Source organism: Phlebotomus papatasi, chromosome 2 (assembly GCF_024763615.1).
Source record: "Phlebotomus papatasi isolate M1 chromosome 2, Ppap_2.1, whole genome shotgun sequence".
NCBI classification, from domain to species: domain Eukaryota; kingdom Metazoa; phylum Arthropoda; class Insecta; order Diptera; family Psychodidae; genus Phlebotomus; species Phlebotomus papatasi.
The window spans coordinates 34,397,958-34,423,056 of NC_077223.1; the positions used below are offsets into that span (position 1 = coordinate 34,397,958).

A 25,099-nucleotide genomic window follows, 5' to 3' on the forward strand; every position below is an offset into this window, starting at 1 on the left:
TATTTTGAAATATGTTGCCTTTGATATTGTAATAATTTGTTGTTGTTTCTCTTTTATGTTGTGGTCTGTGGCAGGTATACAAGGCACGTGATAATCATACAAATGAATTAGTTGCCTTGAAGAAAGTGCGCTTGGAGAATGAAAAGGAGGGTTTTCCCATAACGGCGGTGCGTGAAATAAAAATCCTTCGGCAGCTCAATCACAAGAATATTGTGAATTTGAGGGAAGTTGTGACAGATAAGCAGGATGCCTTAGAATTTAGGAAAGACAAGGGATCATTCTATTTAGTATTTGAATATATGGATCATGATTTGATGGGACTCCTTGAGTCGGGAATGGTGGAGTTTACGGAGGAGAATAATGCAAGTATTATGCGACAACTGCTGGATGGATTGAACTATTGCCACAAGAAAAACTTTCTTCATAGAGATATAAAGTGTTCAAATATTCTCATGAATAACAAGTGAGTTTATTTTGGATGTTTTATTGATTTACATCGAAAACAAAAAGAAAAGTTCTTTATCTATTTTTGTGACATCGATTTTTTTTTTTTGAACTAAAAGGGGTGAAGTGAAATTGGCAGATTTTGGACTTGCACGGCTCTACAATGCTGAAGATAGGGAACGTCCGTACACGAATAAAGTGATAACATTGTGGTATAGGCCACCTGAATTGCTGCTGGGCGAAGAGAGATATGGGCCGTCAATTGATGTTTGGAGCTGTGGATGTATCTTGGGTGAGTTGTTCCTGAAGAAGCCACTGTTTCAGGCAAATGTCGAGGCACTGCAATTGGACCTGATATCACGATTATGTGGTACACCAACTCCGGCCGTCTGGCCGACAATCATCAATTTACCAGGGTTTCATACACTTAAACCAAAGAAGCAACACCGAAGACGTCTCCGTGAGGAGTTCATCTTCATGCCAGGCACTGCACTCGATCTACTCGATAGGATGCTCGAATTGGATCCCGACAGGAGAATTACAGCAGAAGATGCCCTGAAATCCAACTGGCTCAAGAACTGCAATCCCGAACAGTAAGTTGATTTTATGATAATTTCAATTTTATTTATTTATTTATTTTTTTGAACTTGGATGAAATCGTGATGCTTTAGAAAAGAGAAAATACAACATATCTTTTTTTGCTATAAAATTTGAATATTAGATAATATTTTGTAGGGGAGTGCAGGGCTGTCCAGACAACTTTGTTTTTTCACAGCTTTTTCAGAATGAATTTGAATAGTATTTATTCTACTTCTAATTCAAACAGCATATCAATATTAAATTCCATATTTTTTACCTGTTAAAAATAATATACTGCTAAAATAAAGATAATTTTCTTGCAGTAGATTGGGCAATATTTTGGTAAAAAAAAAAGTCTGCAGCCAGTAAATAAATAAAATCGATTATCATCATTTGCAAATGCTTAAAAATATTAAAATAATCCTAATAATGGGAAAATGAAGAAGTTTTTCCATTTTTTGAAAGTTCTTTAGCATTTTCAGTTTAATTTAATTGTTATTATTTATTCAACATACCCAACCCTCCCCATAATACAGAATAGGCGCTTTTCACCATATCGTGCCGTATAATTTTTTATAAACAATTTTCAATGAATAAATAATTTTAAATAATAAAGGAAAATGATGAAAAACAATATTTACAATTACAGTTCATTTAAATAATTTAATTCGTTAAAGAAACTGACCATATTCAGTGTATCCATCACCGAGAAATTTAAATATTCAATTGGACTTTTTGTCCCAAAATGACTTACTCTTATATCGTCTAAGAAGTACTCGCAGTGCAAAAAGGATATGTGGGATAGTGAGGGAGTTAGAACAATTGGGGCATATGGGTTGAGGATCTCGGGACATGTAATGCACTGAGAGAAAAGAGGGTGCAATTAACTTTTTTTCCTCGTAACTTTAACACTTTTTAGGTGTAAAAATATATCAACATTTTTTAATGTTAATTTTACACCATTTTAGTGGTAAAATCAACATGAAAAAGGGTAACTTTAACCCCCAATACACCTAAAAAGGGTAATATTTACACCGTTTTCGGGTCAATACTGCAGGGTAAAATTAACATTTCCGGAATGTTATTTTAACCTTTTCGGATTTCTCTCAGTGTGAGAATGGGTAAGGCGGGTGTGACCAATTCGGAGCCGGGCAATAAGGGTGCACTTTCTTCGCGAAAGTGAAGGATGTACTAAGGGCTTTTTTAGTTCAGAAAATATTTCTTTGATGAGTCCATGTACTTCATTTTGAAACCATTTGTTTTCTAATTTTTTTGAAGTATTTTGTAGATTTTATATGTACTTCGTACTGAAACTGTAGGTAAAGGAAGGTTATGGGATAGGGCTATAGATTTGGCTTCTGCATCTGCTTTTTCATTGCCTTGGATAAGTCGATGACCAGGAATTCATAAAATAGGAACAAGACCTTGTTCAATTAACTCTTTCGCGTCTTTAGGGTCATATATGACCCGGGGAAAAAAGTTTCTTTTTGGCTATTTACATTAATTGAAATCTAACTGGAGTCTTGAGAAAATGAGCCAAGAATCTTACATCCTTCTATTATGATGTCGTGTACGAACAGATAGATTTAAATTAATGTAAATACCCAAAAAAAACTTTTTTCCCCGAGTCATGACATTACCCTAAAGACGCGAAAGAGTTAAGAGAGTTCTGATTCTATTAATAATTGGAGTTCTATTACCCAGATTCTGAATACCATTCAATACACTTAAGCCATCAGTTGCTATAATCCAACTTTCATACCTATCTTCTTGATTTTTAATATAAAGGAGGGAACTAAGAACTGCCTTAGCTTCCAATTCAAAAGATGATGTGGGGCAAGAACATTTCTCATTTATGATTAATTGATCCAATGAGGTAACCGCAAATCCCGCATTTGCACCTTGTAAAGATCCGTCGTAAAAGATGACCGAATTATTTGGGTTAATCCTATTTATGCATAGGTCAACTTGACGATTTAATTCATCGTTTGTCATGGTTTTAAATGGGCACTTGGCAATGTAGGAATTTTAAGAATCTAAATTTAGAAACCATGGAGGAAAATATTCCTGAAAATCTGATTCCAGGGTAAGGCCATTTAAAATATCTGCGATTGCTTGACCGCCTATTGAAAAGAAACTTTTCGTATCTTTACGTGAAGCGAAAGATACTATATCCGAATAACCTGGAGTTCCAGGTATTAATAAAAGACGCATAGCTGATTTACTAATTTGAGATTTGAATCTTTGAGGGAGCGGACCTACACCAGCTTCAGCTAGTAGGCTGTTGACTGGCGATGTCCTAAAGGTTCCAATGGTCTAGTGCTTAACCGGTACCCAACATTATACAGAGGGTTTAAACTATCCAGTCTAGTTGTGGTAGAAGCGGGGTAGTAGATTTCACAGCCATACAAAACCTTTGAAACAACTGTGGCTTCATGGACTCGAATTAGAGCATCATTATGTGCTCCCCAATTTAATTTAATTTAATTTATAAATTTTTTTGTTTTTTTCTGCCCGAAATCCAACTATTCATTTAAATTATTAATAGTTTGCCCCATTTTGAATTGTAGACCAATATAATTTTCTTTTATTCACTAACCTGCTACTTGATTGTTAAAAAAAGTAATTATCGGTTTGTTTCTTATTTAAATCCGGATGAAACCGTTTTAGACTTCTCGGGGAATCCCCTCAGGTGAAGGATAGTTTATTATGCGAAATAAAATTTGTTTAGCAAACAAAAAATTTCATCGAAAGTGAATATTATTCGTACAAGTGACACCAACATGTAACACGGACTAAGAAATTGATTTAGGGGAGAGTGCCCATGCTTTGCACTCGTTTTTAAATCATCAAATCGTTTTTAAAACATTTTAAAATGAGTAAAAATATAGACAAAGCTTTGAGTAATATTTCGGCCACCTTGATTCTCATAGTTCTCCCTTTATAGTCCCTTTCGGAATTCTTCCAAAGTCTTTTTCAAAGCTTTCGTCAAAGCGACATTATTTGTTATTTTTTGTATTGTATAATTTTCCAGAATATAAAAACCTAAGAAATCATGGAAATTTGAGGAACAAAAGAGGTGGCCGAAATTGCAATCTGGCCGACATTTTGTAAAGTTAGCCTATGTATTTTCACAATTGGTTTGTGGAGCTAAATTATAATCATGATAAGGTCCAGTTCCATTTAAAAATAGGTAAAAAAGTCCTATTTTAAAATTGCCCTAATTCAAAAGGGCCCCACTTCCCCCTATTGATAAAATGGAATATGTTTAATCGTAAAGAAAATAATTAATAGAATATACCGTCCTCTATGTATCCATGTCACAATCTTATTTTTTAATTGTTTGCAATCTAGATAAATCGAAAAATCTTTCACAAGTTTAACCCTTTAAGGACGTTTTGAATGGATTTTCTGTCTGATGGGATGTAGCAGATAGTACACGGAAAAACAGAGCTCTATTGATTTTTACTCTTTAATTCTTCGCGACGTCTCGAGGATGAATGTCATCTTCATCAGGTTTCGAATTGGAGAAAATCACGTACAGGTGGAAAAATTTGCTGCTGCACTTCACTTGGACTTTTTCACAATCTTGCATTGAAATGTTCACCATCCAAAAGTATTCTGTGTGAGCCTTTTGGATAGTGAACATCTCAGTGCACAATCGTGGTAAAGTCCAAGTGAAGTGCAGCAGCAAATTCGCAATTCAGTCCCAGTTCGGCTTTTACCTATCTGATTCAGGACCGACCGCATCATACGCAATAAGCTAATTTCGCATTTGTTTGTTCAAAAAATATCTTAGATCAGGAATTATTCAAACTTCGGTTAAAAATCCTAAATTTGGATATCCTTATAAGGGCAGAATCACATTGACAGTAAAATGCTTACCATATTTTGTTAATTTATGAATTTTCATTGCAGTTCTTTCGCAAATTCTCAATTACCGTATTATCTTGTACTCTGTGGCACTAGGTGAAAATAATATAAGAAAATTGAAGAAATAAACCGAAAATATGATAAACGGTGAGCAAAAAAACTGTACGATTAATTTCTCGTACAGTTTTTTTTGCTCACCGTTTATCGCATTTTTGTTGTATTTCTTCAAGTTTCGTGTATTATTTACACCTAGTATCACAGAGTATAAGATAAAATAATACGGTAATTGAGAATTTGCGAAAGAATTGCAATGAAAAAGCGTAAATTAACGAAATACGATGAGGCTTTGACGGTGACGATGAGCATTTTACTGCTAATGTGATTCTGCCCTAAGTTTAAAAGCATACACAAGAATCCGAATTTTTATCAGTTCTAAATGATTAAAAAATATATATGTTTTTCTTAGTAACATCTTTATTTTCTTTGGGTATTCAGAGTACCAAAATTAAGGAAAGAGTTAATCGAAAGGAGGTGTAACCGTACTATCAGTGAAAAAGCCCGATCGTTTTCACAGAGGGTAGCACATTTAAAAACAAAACTTTGAGGGTGCTACGAAAGTATCATGTGTTTCTTTCTAATTAGTATCAGGCAGTAGTAAACATGGGGCAGTTGTAAACACTGTTTTTTTCTAAATTAGATTTTAGGCTCCAGAAGACGAGATCTATACACACAGAAAAATAGAAAATTCTTAAACAGAAACACCCAGGAATTTAATTTCAAATTCCATCCAATGAATGCCAATGCCCTAATTCTAAATCCTTGATCATTTAGTTTTAGTTGCAATTTGCAAATCCGTAGATATTTTTCATTTTCCAGCTAATGCTGAACTTAAGTTCCCGATCTCTTAACTTGAAAGAGCTAGGGAAAAAGCTTGAAATTCATCGTTTACAACTACCTCATGTTTATTACTGCCCCAGATTCCCCTATGCATATTAAATGAGATGAGAGATGACCGAATTAAAAAAAAAATTTACCATCAACTTATACGAAAATTGTTATTACAATCGGCTGATTTATCCCTTGTCATTGAAAACCAAACAAAATATAAATTACATTTAACATTTTTATACAGTAAACTTTTATTTAAAATATTACTTATTCTTCCAGACAATGGAAAGGTCATAGTTCTGTGACCTCATTGAAAACTTTATTACACACTAATTTATTTGTATTATGAATGGAGAAAATTGTAAAACTTTTCTCCGTCATTTTATTGATTTCTACTGAAATAAGCAAAATTCACTCCACGCCACAATAAGCTCAATGCAATATTTCGATGTTACTGACATTTCAATGAAATTTAAGTCAATATATCATCAATTTATTAAACTTATAAAGGTAACCGAATTTCATTCAAATTGATCTCAGAAACACAAAAATACCATAAATAAATAAAAATAAAAATTATAAATTGTGAATTTCCGTAGAATAACAATTATTGCATCATATTTGAATATTAGTGAAAAATTGAGTCATTTTGAAAATCTTCAATGTATTGCTAACTTACAGAATTTAACACAAAGAATTTTTTTTTCTTAAATATTTTATCGCCGTATTATCGAATTGAGAGAAGTTTAAGTGGTCTTTGTGACTTCCACTTCAATCTTTCTAAACTTTTACATAATAACCATGAAACTAAAATCTGATGCTTAATCAACAACATAATTTACCATTAAATCATGAAGCAAAACTTTATAAATCGCAATAACTCGTAATAAAACCAATCGCATCAAAATTTCGTTTAGAACAAATATTGCATTACTTGCGGAAATCATTAATGATGCAGTAGAAATGTAATGCTAATGGATGGACCTAATAGTAATTATTCCTATAAACAGGAAGGTATTTGCAATTGATTTGGTTTGAATATAAGGTATATGTTTAGGGAATTATTGCAATGTTCAGTCCTCCATTTTTGCTTTATGTAATAGACATAATAACATGTCGAGCGGTTCTATGATTTAAATAATATAGAAAATAGGGGAAATTGGGATTTATAGAAACATTAATAACATTAATATTGTTTATTATTTTCAAAGGTGCGAATTTCACTTGATATTCCAACAATACGGAAAGTTTTATAAAAATGGTACATAGTAAATGTTTTATCCTTAGATATCGGCTAAAACATCAAGAATAATCCGGATACTGAACAATTATATAGTTTTCTAGAAAAATAAAAAGCGCTGAAGCAGATAAGCCCAGATAAGCTAATGGTAGCTGAGATAGGTAACCTCGAAGTGCTTACAATTTGGAATTCGTAAAAAGTCGATTGTGAGTTGAATTTTAGGGGTAATAGCTCTGGCACACCTTTTAGATCAGGAAAATTTCATGAAATCGAAATTCGAATTCCTTTTTTTCTCACACGTTTTGTATATGTCTTATGTCTTTCGTACTCTTCTTATTTTAAATATCACTACAAAATCAATTTGGCTCAATCGAATTTGGAGTGCGAAAAAGTGAGATGCAAATTTTCCTCATCTAAAAAGTGTACCAGAGCCATAAAGAATCACGTCGAGTAATCTGTTCTTGTCGGTCGAAATGTATAAAATCAGATAAGGGTACATCGAAGGAGGAGTGCGATCTATCTTTGGAAAGGGCCCGACCTAAGCTACAGCATACTAAAATTAAAAAAAAAAGCATTGTCTAGTTTTCGAAATATTCGAAATCGATATTTCGAAAATCGATTTTTCGATTAATCGGACCTTCGAATTAATGGGATGAAGTTGGGTGTGAGAAAGGTTGTAGTACTCTACGAGATCTTTTTAAAAGATCAAATTTTTTTTCAAATTCTCAGAATTAGAACCGGAGATATAACAATTTGAAAATTAAATTTTTGACCCCTTTCAGCTCGAGTCAAGGGGGTCAAGGGGGTTATTTTTTTCATTCAAACTAGAAGCAATTTCTTTAAAAAATGCCCTTTTAACCCTTTAAGGACGAGAAGATCCTAAATCGAGGGTCAGAAAAAATTATTTTTTACTAACTTTTTAGAGCAAAATACAGCTTTAGAAGGTCGTAGGAAAAATTTGAATTTTGGGTCACGGGTGATCCAAACGTCCTTAAAGAGTTGAAGAAAATTTGCCCTCTCCTTGTAGGCAGAAACGTCAGAATTTAAAAAAAGGCAATTTTTGACGAAAATTGCTTGTAGTGTATAGACACCATTAGGCCTAGCTATAACATACTAAAATTTGAGATCGATTCCATTATTGAGAAAACAAATTTTGTGGGTGTTTCAAAATGCCGGATGGTGGGGGGGGGTGATCTGACATCATCAGCTATCTACCTATCGACATTTAACTCATTTAACCTTTGCCAAAAACCGCTTGTCGATATCTCTCCGTTCTCTCTGCAGAAGCGTTTGTACTCCGGACGGGATGGACGAGACGTCCACGAAAATCGATTTTTAGCACACACGATATTCGTGATCTATATTAGTGTCAAAACGTGTAAAACCAAAATTTCGGCCCGATCTGACGAAGTCAGATTTCATCTAGGACCACAAAAAGGCTGAGATTGTAAAGGTGGAAGTTCAATGTTGTTATGATAAAACCGAGGATATAAGAGGTCAAAGTTAACGAAATTCAAGAAGTTTTTGTTTGGACTCGTTCACTAAGAAAAAACCTAAAAAGTTAAAACAACTCTATGGCAGAGTTGAATTAACTCTACGAATATTGCTGTAATTTTTACTCTTTTTCGTTGAAAATTTTAGTAAATTTTAGTAGTTGAAACAACTCTTCGTGCGAGTTGAATTGATTCGTTGGACATCGATGTAATTATTACTCTTTTTCGATATAAAATTTCATCTCCACTGAAGTATATGCTTAAGTGTTTTCGTTTTAAGAATATACTTCAGTCAAGAAGATTTTCGTGTGACAAAGTTCATAAGAAACATCAATTAGAAATATGCCTAACAGTGTTTCATGAAAACATGTGCGCGTAATCATACGTGATATTTCACTCGGAACATAGAAAACTTGAGGTCAAGAAAATATTAATTAAGAAAATGATAAAATAAAAAAAAAACATAAAATTGCAAAACATATTTCTTTTGGGATTTGAAAGGGTTATTCTAACTCTAAAAAAAAGATTTTTTTTAACTCTTGAAACGAGTTATTTGCAGTCTTAAAAAGAGTTATTTACACTCTTTTGTCATGTAAATTTTAGGAAATAAAAGTTAAAATAACTTCCGAATATTACAAGTAACAAGTGAAATGAAATCAACTCTAAAATATAGTTGATCGAAAATCACAACGAAAAAGAGTTAATTCAACATTGATTCGAGTAAGTTTTACTCGATTATTTTTCTGAGTGTTGGAAAGGTATTGGAATTCCTGACAAGACAGAATTGGTTTCAATCGATTATGAACCGGTTCATAACCGATGACTAATTTTTATTTCAAGTCGATTTATTTCAATATGATTTTTTAATCGGTTCAAATCGGTGATTCCCCAGAAAGGCTATGCAGGCCATTGTGAGGAGGGGTCGACCTCAGGGCAGACTTAGGACAAAGTGGCTGAATAAAATTCAGAATCTTGCCTTGGAGCGCCTTGGGTTGGGAGCGAACCCGAACATCTTCCTGAAGTGGCGGAGGATCGACAAGCGTGGGCTGTCAAATTGGATGTCATGGGCTCGCGACCTGAAATAGGGATAAGCGGTTGAAAATGCGGATGATGATGATGGTTCAAATCGGTTGTGAACCGATTATAAACTGATTAGTAGTTTTTGTCCGAAAATCAATTCTATTACTCTTAATTATATTTTGAATGGGGTCATGTTTGGGCTCCTTGGAAAGGTCTTGGAATATCAGACAAAACTGAATCGGTTCCAATCGGTTTTGAACCGGTAATTAACCGGTTCATAACCGATAACTAATTTTTATACGAAATTCAATCAAATTACTCCTGAGGTGTATTTTGGAAAATATTTTGAGTGATTTATGAACCGGTTCAAATCGGTTGTGAACCGGTTATGAACCGATAAGTAATTTTGTTTAGAATATATAATTTTTGTTACTCTTTAAACTATTTTGTGGAATCTATTGAGTGATTTATGAATTGATTTAAATCGGTTGAGTACCGGTAAACGGTAAATGATGCGAAAGTACTTTAGCAGTATAGCATCTAAGACACGAGTTCGAGCATTCCGCAAAGCCTGGGACGCTTTGCCACCCCTTTTATTACTAATTATTATTTTCATTGCAAATATTAAAGATAATAGGGTAAATGTGCCAAATTTCGGCATAGTTGCATACAAGCGCCAAAGTCTCAAGTTTGAAATATAATATTTTTAACCCATTCAGTCAATGTACCAGAAATACTTAAAATAGAATGTTCATATTTTGGGATTAGTTTCCTACAGATTAGTAGATGAATTTTTTGAAAGGAAAAAAAATTACCTGTTATGGGGGCGCGGGGAGCCCCTGTCAAACACATGTTTTAACGGTCACAGAATTTAAATTCTGTTCATTAATTCATTACAAACTCTCTTGCTTTAGATAGAGTAACTATCTAAGAAAAAAAATTGGCAACAGAATTCAAATCTGGAAAGAGGATGAAGGTCAATTTTAACAAATTCGACGGGATGTCGTATTTTCCGTCCGCCATTTCGAGCAAAAATTTTGCATGACCTTTCGTAAAGCAAGAAAACAATAACAAAATATATTTTGATCTCTGTCGAACTATTTTTCCTAAGTAATTGAAGAACTAAAGTTACTAAAAATCTATTCCCGACAGCAATTCGGATAAAAATTGCCTAGGAATAAATCATCAAAAATCACTCAATTTGCGTATGATGTATAATACTATGGTAAGGAATGGGTTAATAGAAATTGATTTTTTCTATTCCTTCTACTTAATGAGTGTTGTTTAGAACCCTGTAGGCAATTTATCGTCTTTATTTACTTTAAAATTATTCTTAATACATTTTAAAATTAATAAAAATGTAGACATAGTTTTGGTAGCCTATTTCGCCACCTTCATTCTCATAGTTCCTTGCCCTTCGGGAATTCTTCCAATATCTTTTTTCATGTCATCTCGTTTGTCGAAGCTACATTTTTTTCATTCTTTTGCATTGTATAATCTCATAGAAATTCGAGGAATAAAAAAGTGTCCGGAATTGCAAGCTGGCCGGAATTTGGCACACTTACCCTATCAGTTCAAGTCGAAAAAGGATATTAAGAATGAAGTATTTATCTTTATAGCCCTTTACCTTTAAATGTTTAAATTTTGTAGCTGAATATACTTAGTTTGCAGTAGGGCGTGAAGAGTGTAAATTTTGAAGGCTCATAAAATGGAGAGAATATTGTAACGATTCGAAGTTTGTGAATTTTAAACATTGGCGTATAGCCGAATGGGTATACTCGATATACTCGACCGTGTATAACTGATCGGAATTAAGTCGAAGATTAAAATCGACAGCGTGTGTTTCAATAAATGAGGGTATACGTTAGGTTTTGTTGGATTGTTTTTGGTGATCATTTCAGAATTTATTTACAAATTGTCACTCCACGAACTTTTCAAATAACCTTTCTGTAAAACACTTATTGATTATCACCGTTAGATAAAGTGTGTTAATAGCTTAGAACTAAAGCTATCACGATTTTCTGTCTATATATTTTTGCAGAAAGTTTACGTACTATTTTTAAAGCAGAATTTTAAAAATAGTTTTTGCTGTCTGTTTTTTTTTTCTTAGAATGCCAATACCACAATTGCCCACCTGGCAGGACTGTCATGAGTTGTGGAGCAAAAAGAGGAGAAAACAATTGAGAGAACAACAATAATCCCATCAACTGATGTTCCTGGTGGATTTTTGATGGAACCTCTTTTGTGTGGTGATAGTGAAATGCAATGAGAAAAAAATTAGTGAAGGTGAAAATCGCCAGAATTATGTGGATTAATTTAAACAAAGTGAAAAAAGGAGGTAGAGGACAAAGAACTTGAACAAAAAAAATGGTGAGATGTGTTTTTCCTTTTTTTTAAATTAATTTATTCATTTTTTTTAAAGTGAGGCAAAAGTTGATTGGGACAAAAAGACAGTGTTTTGTGTCTCTTTGAATCACTATAAGTGCATGAATGGTTTGTGTTGAGAAGAGTGAGTGATATGGTAAAATAAAGAGAGAAAAAAATCAAGAGAAACACGGTAAAAACATTGGTGAAAAAAGGGGTGAAAGAAAAACACTTTGGCAGAGGAGAAAGAAAGAAAGAAAGAGAGAACAGTGAATAGGCAAAGTGGTAGTTTAAGAAGAGGGTAAAAGAGATGTTTAATACATGTAAATTCTGAGCCTTTTTGTTATATATATATATACACATATATATATATCGGATATAAATAAGAGACAATGAAGGAGAAATTAGAGAAATACATAAAGAATTACATGAAAGGTGTACATTAATTGGTAAATAATTCATTTTTAGGAATACGTTTTCTGCATTATGTTACTTTTTTTTTTTAAAAAAATAATTATTCTATCACACGAGCATAACTTGTAGGATAGTTCTTTAATTTTTGTTTGGCTCAAAATAGAAAGACGAAATTGCTGTAAAATTAGTATTTTGGAGATTATTGTGCTTAGAGGATTTTTATTTTAAAAAATTTCTTTTCTTAAATTATCCAAAACTCAGTGAACAAATTTTAAAAATGGACCTAAGTGGTATTTCCTTTTTTTTTTTAAATAATCGCAACCTAAATGAACCAAACACTGTATTGGAATTGTTGAGTAAATTGAAGAGTTTTTTTCAAAGTTTAAAAGTAAAAAAAAAGAGAGAGAGAGCAACTTTAAAAAAGAAATTGTACAGAAGACGAAAAATGACATGGAGGAATGATTAAATAAAAAAAATCACTAACAGAATCTAAAGATACTTTTATATAAAATAAATTTAAAAAAAAATAAATAAATAAAAAAATTTAAAAATAGCATTATACAGAAAATAGAAATAAAAATTATATGCAAATGATAATTGAGAAATAATGAAGAAGAAAAAAATCACAATGATGAAACAAAGTGAAATAATACGAGAATGAGATATGGAATAAAAAAAAAAGAAAGATATATAAAAATATGTCTTTTTTAAATGGGCGTAAATGATGAAAGTTTGACGAAAAGTATTTTGATATCGTTCTTATTTCTCTGCTTGTTCAACTTCCTTCATTACACTCAAGCAGAATATTAAAAAAAAAAAGATGATGAAAAAGATTCCACGACATACGAACTTGGGAGAAATGGCAAAAAACATGGAATATTTACGTAATCGTGAAATACAGTAAAACGGAACTTTTGTGTCTCGAAGAGAGACACACTAAACAAAATAATTTTGAATCAATTAAACAGCACGTTTGAACCAGAAATTTTTTCTCAATTTTGCGACGTTTGACTAACAGCTGAAAAAGAGAAATTCATTCTTTATTACTTCATTTTATTGAAAAAAATTTTTCAGCTGAGAAAAGCACGATTGCGAACAATAAAATATGAGAGAGAGAGAGAAAATTTCCTGCCATTATTCATATCGTTTGCAATGAGTTTTTCACTTGAGCATAATTACTATTTAAATTTCTTTCACCTTTTTTTTCTGCTATCAAAGCAAAATCCATTCAATGCTTAAGTGACGTTAGCTTAATCTGCTGTAGCATACGAGGTAATCTAATGTGCCAAACAAGATTCAAATGAATTCTCTGCTCTTGGAGGGTTTATCAATTCAGCAAAAGAAGATATTTCAATTTTCTGAATTGTTTCTTTTTTTCTGAATTTTCAGAATAATCAAAAAAGCTCAAGATATGTGTTCGAAGGTTGTTTGATATGGATAATAAGAAAAACAAAGAATCAATCCGGTAAGTACAAAAATTGAATTTTTGAATAGATTTTACATTCGATTTCTTCAATTTTAATAACTTACATTCGTCCTTGGAAGAAATCATGGAAAGGGCAAGTAGAGCATTTTTTCTAAGGACCAAGTGAAGCAACTCAAAAAATCGCATGAAAGCAAGTGTTCCGAATAATTTATCTGGTCATTGTTCTTTAACTCTTTAAGGACGATTGGGACACCGGTGTCCCATAAAGAAAATAATTTTTCCTGACTATCTAAACTATTTTTTTTATGTTTGTACCTAATTGTAAAGTAGAAGTTTGAAGGAATCTAGGATATTTTTTATAAGTCTCCAGCTATTTGTTATATATTACATTTTTAAACTAAAAAATGACGAATTTTTAAATTCTCATATTAAAAATTGATTTTAATTATTTTTTATACTTCCAGTTTTTTTTAAGCAAAACCGTTTTGGAAAAAACTACAATATTCAAACATAATATTTTTCATTAGAATGAAAATTATCAGTTATTGGTATCGTCAGAAAAACTACTTAAAATTTTTAGCTATTTTTGGTCCTATCGTTCATAGAGACAAGAAATACATCAAATCAGACTCTGTTGGCTTTTCGAAGTTTAGATGTAAAACATATTACAAGTTTTGTTTATCGGTTTCATTTTTATTGGTGATTTTCGGTCCGCGAAAACTGTCTCGTCGTTAAAGGGTTAATGGCTCCGATCAGTAATGACGACTTTTCGAAAAGACAAAACCAAGAAAAAACCTATTCGAAAATCTACCGGAAGCCTAAAATGCAGGTTCACCTCTTCGCTGCTTTAGCGCTGATTGTTTGTCATTTCGAATTTCGGTATTATTGACATTTCAATCGTCAATAATGTCAACAATAGTGTATAAACGTTTGCTGTAAAAAGTGAATTTTTATGAAGTTTTGTGTAATTTCAGTATTGTAACGGTTTAAACGTTCGAACTTCCAATGGGTTTTTAGGTAAGTTTCTGTTGCAAACTGTAGATCGCCTATCCAAAATTCTTTCTCCGAAATTTCGTGTTAGTGGATGTTTAATCAATTCCTATTTTAGTGAAAAAGAAGCAATATACTCGGGAGTTTTCACAGATAGGGTGGAGTAACCACTTATCGCCTTGTTTTGGAAAAACGGGAATTAATTTTATTATAACTTTTGGACCTTTATTACAAGATAACTCAAATTTGACACAAAGTTACTTAGATGTATTCGCTGCAGATTCGTGAAAACAATAGTCCTCCAATTTAACCACGAATTACTTAAAAAACTTCTTTTTATTAACAATGCAAAAATAACAACTTCGTCGCCACTTTTTACCACTTTTCGCCAGTTCAGTAACCACTTCTCGGCACTCACTTGAAAAACTTCACACTATTATTTTGGACAATATTATGCAAAGAATACATTCGGTATTTCTTTTTCCTCATGATCACCCTATTATTACTCAATTTAAACGATTTTTCCTATCTTCATAAATTCATAATTGATTGGAACCACTTCAGATTTGTGAGATATTTCTTCAATACCTTTCCATCGATGCCAAACATGGTTCCTTTCGTGAGAATTTTGCGAACTGTGTTCAATATCAATTGTCAATAGAGAATTGTCAATCGGAGCAATTGACACTTAACCCTCTATCAGGTAAGACCGCCTCAAGACGGTTATCGCAAGAATCACATTTACTGTGATTACAAAGTTTATATTAATTTAAAATTGTTTTTTTATTTAGTTTTAAACTTACTGACATTTCTTCTGAAAGTAAATGTAAATAAGCGCAGTAAATGTAAACATAAATAATAATAATAATAAAAATTTTTATTCAAACTCTACATATCCCACCCTCCCATGCGTCTGCCGCCGTCTTAGCGTTGATGACCAGCCTCCGAAGCCAAACGGCAGAAATGCTTCTTCATCCTAGTTCACTAGCTCAATTCTTTTTGATACAAGACTTATGGAAAATAAGTGACAAAACAATCTAGACTATTTCTGAGGATAGGGAGAAGTGGGGCACCTTTGAATTGGGGAGCTTTGAAAATGGGCTCTTATTTTCCTATTTTGAAATGAAACTGGACTTTACTGTGATATGATTTAGCTTCACTAACCAACTGCGAAGCTAAATTACATAATTATTAGGACTCAGTTCCATTTACAATTAGGATAAAAACCGGATTTCAAAGCTGCCCCAAATTCAAAAGTGCCCCACTTCCCATTGCTTGATCCCATTATAATCATTGAATACAAGAAATATTAATTTGTAGTACACAATACCCTCAATAACGATTTTTTCCCAAACGTTAGACTTTTTCGGAACTGAGGGAATATATTTTGTTTTAATGACGAATAAAAAAAAAGAAATAATGCCGAACTGTTCTTACACTGAGAGAAATCCGAAAAAGTTAAAATAACATTCCGTAAATGATACTTTGACCCTGCAGTATTGATCCGAAATCGGTGTAAATATTACCCTTTTAGGTGTATTAGGGGTTAAGGGTACCCTTTTTCATGTTAATTTTATCCTTAATAAGGTGTAAAATTAACATTAAAAAATGTTGATATATTTTTACACCTAAAAAGTGTTAAATTTCTGAGGAAAAAAAGTTAATCTCCCCCTCTTTTTTTTTCTCAGTGAATTGAATCCATACTTGTCTGAATCGATTGAGAAAGACGCTTTTATTAAATGGAAAATCCGTTGAAAATCCATTAACTCTTTCGTCTCTTTTGGGACTCTGGGTACCCATGGAAACAACAATTTTTTTAGACTATTTAGAATCGATAAAAATTCGATTTTTTTCTCAGTGTAGTTAATAAAATTTTATGGTCATACATTTATATTCCCTATAATGTTTTGGAGTTTGAGTTTTAACAAATAATATAATAATTATATGTATGTAGTGCCAAAAGGCAAAACAGAATATGAATATAGGGGACTTTATATGAAGGTTGATAAACCCCAGTGATTATTTAATGTACTTAGTAAAGAAGTGTGTCTCTGTTTCTCAGCCATTGACTTTAATGTTTTTGGACATGTGTAAGAGCGAGATAGTAGAGGTCACATGAAAATCTCCGTGTTGATTAATTTCAGTTGAAATGAGAACGCACGTTTACAAATATTGCGAATAATGCGGCAGTGGTGCGTTTTTAGGCGGGCGATAGGGTGGCTGATCTTGGAGCACCGGAGAATCATTTTGTGGTATCCAAGAATCTTTTTGATTCGGCTCCTAATGAGACAAAATTACTGAGAGGGAGATACGTGTGTGTGTGTGTGTGTGTTTTGCTGAGAGGGGGCGCTGAGAGAGGGCGTCCGCGGTAGCCGATGTAGCATTCGGATGAGCCGAAGATGGTAGCCGAAGGAAACTTTGGGTCTTTTGGCCTCCCAACAGCGCACAGTGATGCTCATAGAGAGTTTAGTCTTCTCACAGTTGTTGAGCTACGGAGTTGGATGTGCTACATCTCAGTTTAGTGAGACAGAGAGAGAGAGTGCGCAAGTTTAAAAGAGCGAGATAGAGAAATAATCGCTTTTTTTATATACTCAAAAAAAAAATCACACGAATTTCATATCATTTTGATATTTTCACAAAATAGCACACATACGCTTACTACGTTAGGCAGCACGTCACCAATACACACTGACAGCTCATTGAGTGTTTAGTGTGCCTTTAATGTGTGAGTGAAAGCGCAATAGAGTGTGCGAGAGGCATAAGTTGATAAATAGCCCTATAAACATATTTACTTGTGATTAGTAGTCAGTGGATTTTTGCACTACAAAACTCCTCGTTGTGCTTCAAATAACGTGTTCGAAGTGAAGAAAAAAAGAAGCCCACATAGAGTGCAGTTACATTTTTTTTATTGATTAAATTTATTTCAATATCTCAACTTTTTGTTGCTCTTACATGACTTTGTGGTTACCCTGTGAAAGTTAATTAATTGAGATTTTTTTTGGATTAAATTTGGACAAAACAAATTTCATCGATTAATCGTTGAAATGATCATAATTTTCCATCGAATTGATTTTTCATCGATTTTTTATTTTGTTAATCTGAAAAGTATGTTTTGAGTGAGGAACTGCTTTTGCGACTAGTTTAAGCCGTTTAGTCGTGTGACGTGTACAGTGTACATCTTTACAAAGTGAAGAAAAATTTATATTTTCTAAAAAAAGGAAATATTTCTCGACATAAAAAAATAATAACAAAGATTTAAAAAAAATAATATTCCAGTAAAAATGCAAAGATAAAAAAATAAAATAATAGAAAAAAGTGCTAAAATTGCGCATAATTTTTTTGTGGCTTACAATTATTGAAATAAAGAGAGACTTGTAGTATACGACAAACATAATAATTTAAAGAAGGCAGTTGAGACCGAAAAATTCTTCCGTCTCACTCTTTATTTTATTTTGCCATGGTGTTTGTGTGATTTTCAGCTGTATTTGCCGTTGGTGTCAGCAGAAAAACGAGAAAGACTAGTGAAGAATAATAATAAAAAAAAACACCACATCAAGTGAAATTAAAATTATTACATTTTACATGTAATGGAAGTGAAGGTAATTTAATTACTGTACTGAAAAATAATTTATTTTATTTTTTTTTTAAATCAATTTCTAACCTTGATATTTTTAAATTATCGCACAATATTTGAGATTATTTTAGGATTTAAAAAAGAATATTCAATGCATACTGCGATGAATAGTGAAAAATATATTTTATTTTTCTTTTTTCGAGTCATTCCTCTTTGTCGCATTCTAAATTTAATTGAATGTGTCCCTCAAAAATAGCATCGTGTTTTAACGTCACCGTAAACGACGGGAAAAAAGGTTAAAGTTAAAACAAAGAGATTATGTTTATTGATTTAACAATTGAACAAGTTTTTGAAATAAATACAAAATCTACCACGTCATTATCACTATGGGATTTTTTTTCTGTATTCATTAAATACAAGATAGTGGAAAACAAACTGGTAAATATTTTCAACAAACACACATACACGTATATTTCAGAGGAGAATAGCAAATAAAATTAAATACAATGACAAATTTATTAACAATTTGGTTGGTGGAGAGAAGAAAGAAACAGCAGAGAGAAAAATCCATTTGAAAACACCAATATGTGGAGATAGAGGAGAAAAACTTGACAAATGGAGAGACAGAGAGGGAAAAACGAGAATATTGAGATTTCTTTATAAAGTCTCTTATCGCCCTTTTTCGATAGAATGGGCATAACATGTTTGAAAAGATTCTTTTTGAGGACACGCTGAAGCTTTTAACTTTGTATTATTATTGATATTTTTATTATTACTTTATTTAAAATTATACAAAAAAAAATTAATTTATTTATTCTCAAGTAAAAGAGACGAATTGGTGTCACAGATAAAGCAATCGTTAGACTAATGGTTTAGCCCAGTTCCCGAAGGTCCCAAAATTTTCCAAAAATGATTGATAAGAATTTAAAGAAATCAATTTGGCTAAGCCTTATATGCTAGACACACTTACGATTTCAGTCGAGAGACGGCTTAACGTAATTATATTCAGAATAACTATTATACTACATTCGCATCAGTACCTTACTAAGCCGGCTCTCGGCTTAACTCGTAAAGCCCAAAATAGACACAGGGATCGACTTAGGGATAAGCCCAAAATTTGTAGGATCAGGCTGATTTTCTAAATTCATGAGGTCTAGTGAAATTAAGGAGATTAGGCGACATCAGCGCCATTGCTGAAAATAAAAAGCCTCACTTTGGGTGTTTTTGGGTGCTTTTCGAAATGTCAATTGGGTGAAAAAACATGGAGAGTAATGGTACGCAATGTCTCAAAATCTTAAAATGCGTTAAGATTGGAGTAATGGGAAGGTCAGAGTGCATCTTTCTGTACGAAAAATCCATTGATATTGCACTTAAGAAGTCTTTCAGCAATCAAAGTGTGGAGATTTAATAGAAATGTACGCTGTAAACTCTAATCCTTGATCCAAAATCCTCAGTGTATGATAGTTTTGGCTGCACCTTTAACGCCAAATTTTTCGAGCTAAGTATTCTCCAGGATCAGCCTGTGTCTATTTTCGGCATAAGTCTGTTTAGGGCATTAGGTCTTACTGAAGCCTGCATAAAGTCCCAGCCATTAAGATTAAAATTTGTCTATGGGTCCGTTATATTCCTTTCGGAACCGCTGCACGTAGGCCACTTGTTTGAGCCTATTATGCACTCCCCATTCTCCTGTTCTATATTAACCCCCAAGGTGGGTAAACCTGCTCTACATCACAGTGCTCTGTGTGTGTTCTGATAATCACATTACTGATTTATATCACGGTAGACCAGTCTCGGTTTGTGGATCTGGAGGGGAATTCTGTAACGCTCTGGCAATGCCATATGACAAATTGGGTTTGAATCTCAGGAGAGCTTTTTCAAAAATGCGATTCTGTAGCCGTGACATTGTCAGAAGTCACATATTTGAGATTTCTGGCAATTAAAATGACAACAAATTTATTTAAAAATATCAGCCAAGACGTACTGCATTTTCATAAAATCTTCAAGTAAGGGATTTCATTAAAAAAATCAATTAATTGCATTTTCGAACTCATATGATATGACAAAAAAGCTCGATTGGCATTGTCAGGTTTCGAGCTCACGCCTGACAATGCCACGAAAATTACAGAATTCCCCTACTGGGCAGTGAATGAGTATTTGTATTCGACTGAACTCTGCATGTCGAAACTCATTTCTTATACCAACCTCTCTTTTTTTTAGGCACTTCATTGTCAATGCATTGGCATTACTTTTTTCATTTATTCACTGGACGAATTCGAGACTATTACAGCAGCTGAAAAATCGGCAGCTGCCCAGTCTCGAACCCGAGACCTCACAGTCACGGAGCTACTACTCTATCCACTGATCCACTGAAGCCCCAACCATAGTATTGTGTATTTCTAGACTAATTAGTCATACAATGTGCATTGTCCCTAGGGTTATTAACTCTAAAATTTAAATTTAAAGGTCAAGGGTTTGGATCTTTAAAGTCTAAACAGCCTATACACTGAACATATCTTCCGATGAAATAAGACTCTTAATAAATGAAATAAGTGAGGTCTTCGAAAATTGTCCAGTTGATCCTGAGCTGTAAATTGTGAATACGTAAACACCCCATTATTTATCAAGAATGATATTTGTTGGTTCACCAGCACCAGTAGTGCCACTGTATTCAATTTTCATACCTCCGGTCGGTTTTGTTCTCACAAATACTTTCTATTTTAAATTTCTTCACAAAGTTGACAGCTGTCAATTTTTTCTAAATAAAATATGGAAGCAAAAATGCTTTTCATTGATTTAATCTGAATAAAATCTTTTTGAAAATATCGTTTGAACTGTAGATCTAGTAATCTTGCTCACACTCATAAGCAGTTTCGAAAACATGTTTGCATAACAAAGGTTATTGTGCGTTGGGCATTAGAAGAGTGAGCGAGATGACTAGATTTAGATCTCTTTCACTCTCTCAGTAAAATGTCAAATACATGTTAAGCAATTTTACTACTAATACTACAAGCAATTTTCTCCAAAAATTGCCTTTTTTAAAAAAAATCTGACGTTTCTGCCTACAAGGAGAGGGGAAATTTTCTTTAAAAAGGCATTTTTTAAAGAAATTTCTCCTAGTGTGCAGAGACCATTAGACATTATGCTCAAAGCATAATAATTTTTGTTTACAGGTCAAGTGAATGAAGTCATCTGAGGTTTTTCAGAATTGAGGGTGAACTTAAATAAAAAAAATCCGCGTGGGTATTTTCGATTGCATAGGTGCTGTATTCCTTATGAGACCACCATTAAAATTGTGTAGTAGATGATAAACACTTTTTGTCAACGGCATAATAACTAGAAAATATTTTATTGACCTGAAAGAAACCTATGAAAAAAAAACTTGATTTGAAACATCTTCTGCTATCTCTGAATTCAACTTTACTGCAAAAAAGAAAAACTTTAATTAATTTGCAAATGACGCAATGAAAGTTGCAGAAGAAACTCTCTAGCACCTTTTCTTTCAAATTGAACGAAACATGCACACGATCCACACGATATTGAGCGATAAATACGAAATATTCGGGTTCTTTTTTCTGTTTCTTTTTCCCTCCTTTTGCGTTTTTACAGTGGCCTCCCTCCCATAAAACGTTTTGAACACACTCGCACAACAGTTCACGGTCTCACAATTATACATTATATTTTTTTCATAATTGTATGTGAATGATCGAAGCGAAGACGTGCAATAATTGATGATGTTTTACTTAACTCCGTTAAAAAAAGTCACTCGAGAAAGGCAAAAGTGCCAGAGGGGAGACAAAAAATTGTTATAAGCTCAGAGAAGGTCATGATAAGATGAATAAGTATATATTATCGAGAAATATGCGCCAAAGAGCGTCTTCAAAGGAAGTGATTTACTTTCCAACACTTTGTTCCAAATTTATCACACCAAGTGACAAAACAAAATCTTTTGTTCTTTCGTCAAAAGTTCTTTTCGTCAACGGTAACGTTTTTTTTTTACTTTCCTGACGTGTAAAGACTGCAAAGCACACAAGGATGTTCTTTAGAGTATGTTTTTCTCAGTCAGTGCAATGAGTTGAAAAGGAGATTTTGAGTGAAAATTGCCATCTGTGAAATAATGCGCTTCTCATGCGAAAAGTAATATTTTAGGTATGTGGTATTTTATTTTTTGGAGAAAGTTCTCTCATTTCTCTCTCGAAATAAACAAAACAGTTACAATTTGTTGTGTTTTTTTTCCAAGCAGATGAAACGCCAATTGTGCTACTAAAAAGACGACAAAAATTTAATTTTGATAATGAGAAAGTTTTCCAAGCATATGGATAATTCGTTGCATAACAATTTGGTAAACTTTGAAAATTTTTTGGGTGAAACCACACCTATGAAGAGGCGGAAATTCACTAAAATAATGAAGTTCGTAATATGATAGTGTCGTCTTATCTTAAAGTCTGCCTTCTGAATTGATGAAGACTGAAAAATATCTATTCAAAGCTCTACAGTTCTGTGAAAATTTTTAGACACATCAAAATTTTCTCACGCGACGGTATAAGAAATTAGGAAAGGAAATTAGGTAAAGGTACAGATAATGTTGTTCAAAAATCGAAACATGTTGAGGGGAGGTGGGTATACGTTGAGCTGTTGGGCTAGATTTTTATACGACTTTTCCGCCTATTTATAAGTTAAGCTTGTCCTTAGGGGGAAGTGGGGCACCTTTGAAATTGGGATTTTTCACCTATTAAATAAAATTGGGCCTTATTGTGATATAACTTAGCTTCTCAATATGTTTGTGCAGCTAAATTATATCACTATAAGGTTAAGTTTTATTTAAAAATAGGTGAATAATCCCAATTTCAAAGGTGTCCCACTTTCAAAGGCGCCCCACTTCTCCCTACAATTATTCTATTTTGATCCACATTTTTTGTGTATCCAGTTTAAAGCCCAGTTTCCATTATAAATATGCGAAAAAATCGTATAACAATGTAGCCCCACAGTTCAAAGTAGCCCCACCTACCCCTATATTAAAAGTGTATTGACCTCCTCAGTCGTTAGGCTTAACGACTTAGGTTACTTTTTCGTAACCAGTATACGATGAATCCTTCCGCTGCTAATTTCCAACTATTAAGAAATTTTATAGAGGTTTGATAGGTTTGATACCCTGTTATACTCTCTTCCGTTGGGTATAACAGTTGTCAAATTACCAAAAGACTTAAGATACTAAATAAAATGTAATTTTATTTGTTTTTAAAATATAATATATATAATGGAGCATTTACCCTTAACATCCAATCAGTCAAAATTAAAAAAAAAAAATTGACTGATAAGAATTCTGAGAAACTAACCATATAGTCATTCGAGGAGAGATGGAACACCTTTTTTATATTCAATATTGCGGATACGTTTTGAACAACAATATTTGTGTAACAATAATTGTGGTATAGAAACAAACCAATAATTATCGTTGTATTTTTTTTTTACTGTGAACTAACTTTTAGGAATTTAGCATCCATACACCTCTCATAGTCATCCTTTTCATGATCTTCATAATTTAAGTGTGATACCACGGCCCAGGGTGATAACTTGGCTACGTAGATGAAAAAATGCACGATGATGCTCATTTTTTTCACTTTTACATTTCGTTGTTGTACCGTCACACAAAAAAATGTTTCAACCAAAGTTTCAATTAAAATTTTGTTAAACATAAAAACTGTAGAGTAGAGTAAGCCCTTTTCGCCACCTTAAGGTTTGATACTCTTGTAATTCTTCCAATTTTTGTCGGAATAAAATGAAATTTTTGGTACAAATGCTTTGAAGCCTTGTCTCTCTATTGAACCAGGAGACTTCCCGGAAATTTTTGGGCATCGAGTTGAAAAAATACATTTCCTGCAGCAATGCATGTTTTAGTACTTTTTCGCCACTTGTTTTTAGTTGAATTTTAAGAAACAGCAGCTGTCGGAAACTCCAAAAGTACACGGTACAATACTTTTTTTTATATAACACCGATACTAGACAATTATAAGAGCATTTCAAATGATTTTTTCACATTTTTTATTTAACCAAAAAAAAAAACGATCGAAAATCACGCCTTTTTCGACTATAATCCGCGAAAAAAAGCGAAAAAGTAAGCCCTTTTCACCACATCCGAATTTCATTAATTTAAAAAAAAACATTATTAAAAATGATATTACAACAAAGTTTAGTTAATAAGAGATTGAGTTTCACTGAAGAATATCACAAACTGTACAGCAAAAACTTAAAAAAATGCAAGACAGTTTCTCTTACAGTGTTGACAAGTTTCTTAAGAACTCCATATGTTTTTGATGATTGTTCACCTTGTTGAGAATTTCTTTTAATAACTTGGAAATAATCTAGTCGGTAAAGAGCCTGATATGGTTTCTTGATACGTTAGACTAGAGATCATGAAATAATACTCATTTCGTAGTTCCATGGGCTCATAATTCTCTTAAAAAGTGATTTTATTTGTAGGTGGCGAAAAAGTGCTTATTGGCGAAAAAGTACTCACTCTACCCTAAATAAACTTTTTGTTTTACTGTGTAGGGGAAGTCCTTCATGTTTCACATCAACTCTGGCAATATATTTTAATAGCGTCGAAAGAACACTGCTTCGACAGGGAACCCCTATTGACACTTTTGTCAAAATGATGAAATTTATTTTATGTATCTAGTAAAATGTGTTAGGTATAGGTATAGGTATAGCATGACAAATTCTTAAAGTGTCAATAGGTGTTCCTTTCGCCATAGGTAGTCTTAAGTCACACATACAAAATCAGGCCAGATTCATTA

The 25,099-nt window shown here is 32.9% G+C and overlaps 2 protein-coding genes across 6 annotated transcripts in view; both read left to right on the forward strand.

The window, feature by feature from the left end:
- Nucleotides 1-12,803, forward strand: part of LOC129803593 (cyclin-dependent kinase 12) — a 32,585-nt gene extending 19,782 nt beyond the window's left edge. For both annotated transcript variants that reach the window (XM_055850284.1, XM_055850283.1), the window contains exons 5-7: nt 75-463; nt 564-1,037; nt 11,648-12,803. In XM_055850284.1, coding sequence (XP_055706259.1) covers nt 75-463; nt 564-1,037; nt 11,648-11,735 — 951 coding nt within the window. In that variant the 3' untranslated portion in view covers nt 11,736-12,803. The remainder of the gene's footprint in view (nt 1-74; nt 464-563; nt 1,038-11,647) is intronic.
- Nucleotides 12,804-16,897: 4,094 nt separating this feature from the next.
- The window catches only part of LOC129803595 (AT-rich interactive domain-containing protein 5B-like), a 42,881-nt gene continuing 34,679 nt past the window's right edge, over nt 16,898-25,099 (forward strand). For 2 of the 4 annotated variants that reach the window (XM_055850286.1, XM_055850288.1), the window contains exon 1: nt 16,898-18,330. In XM_055850286.1, the coding sequence (XP_055706261.1) occupies nt 18,319-18,330 (12 nt within the window). In that variant the 5' untranslated portion in view covers nt 16,898-18,318. The remainder of the gene's footprint in view (nt 18,331-25,099) is intronic. The other 2 variants (XM_055850289.1, XM_055850287.1) reach the window with 2 other exon arrangements.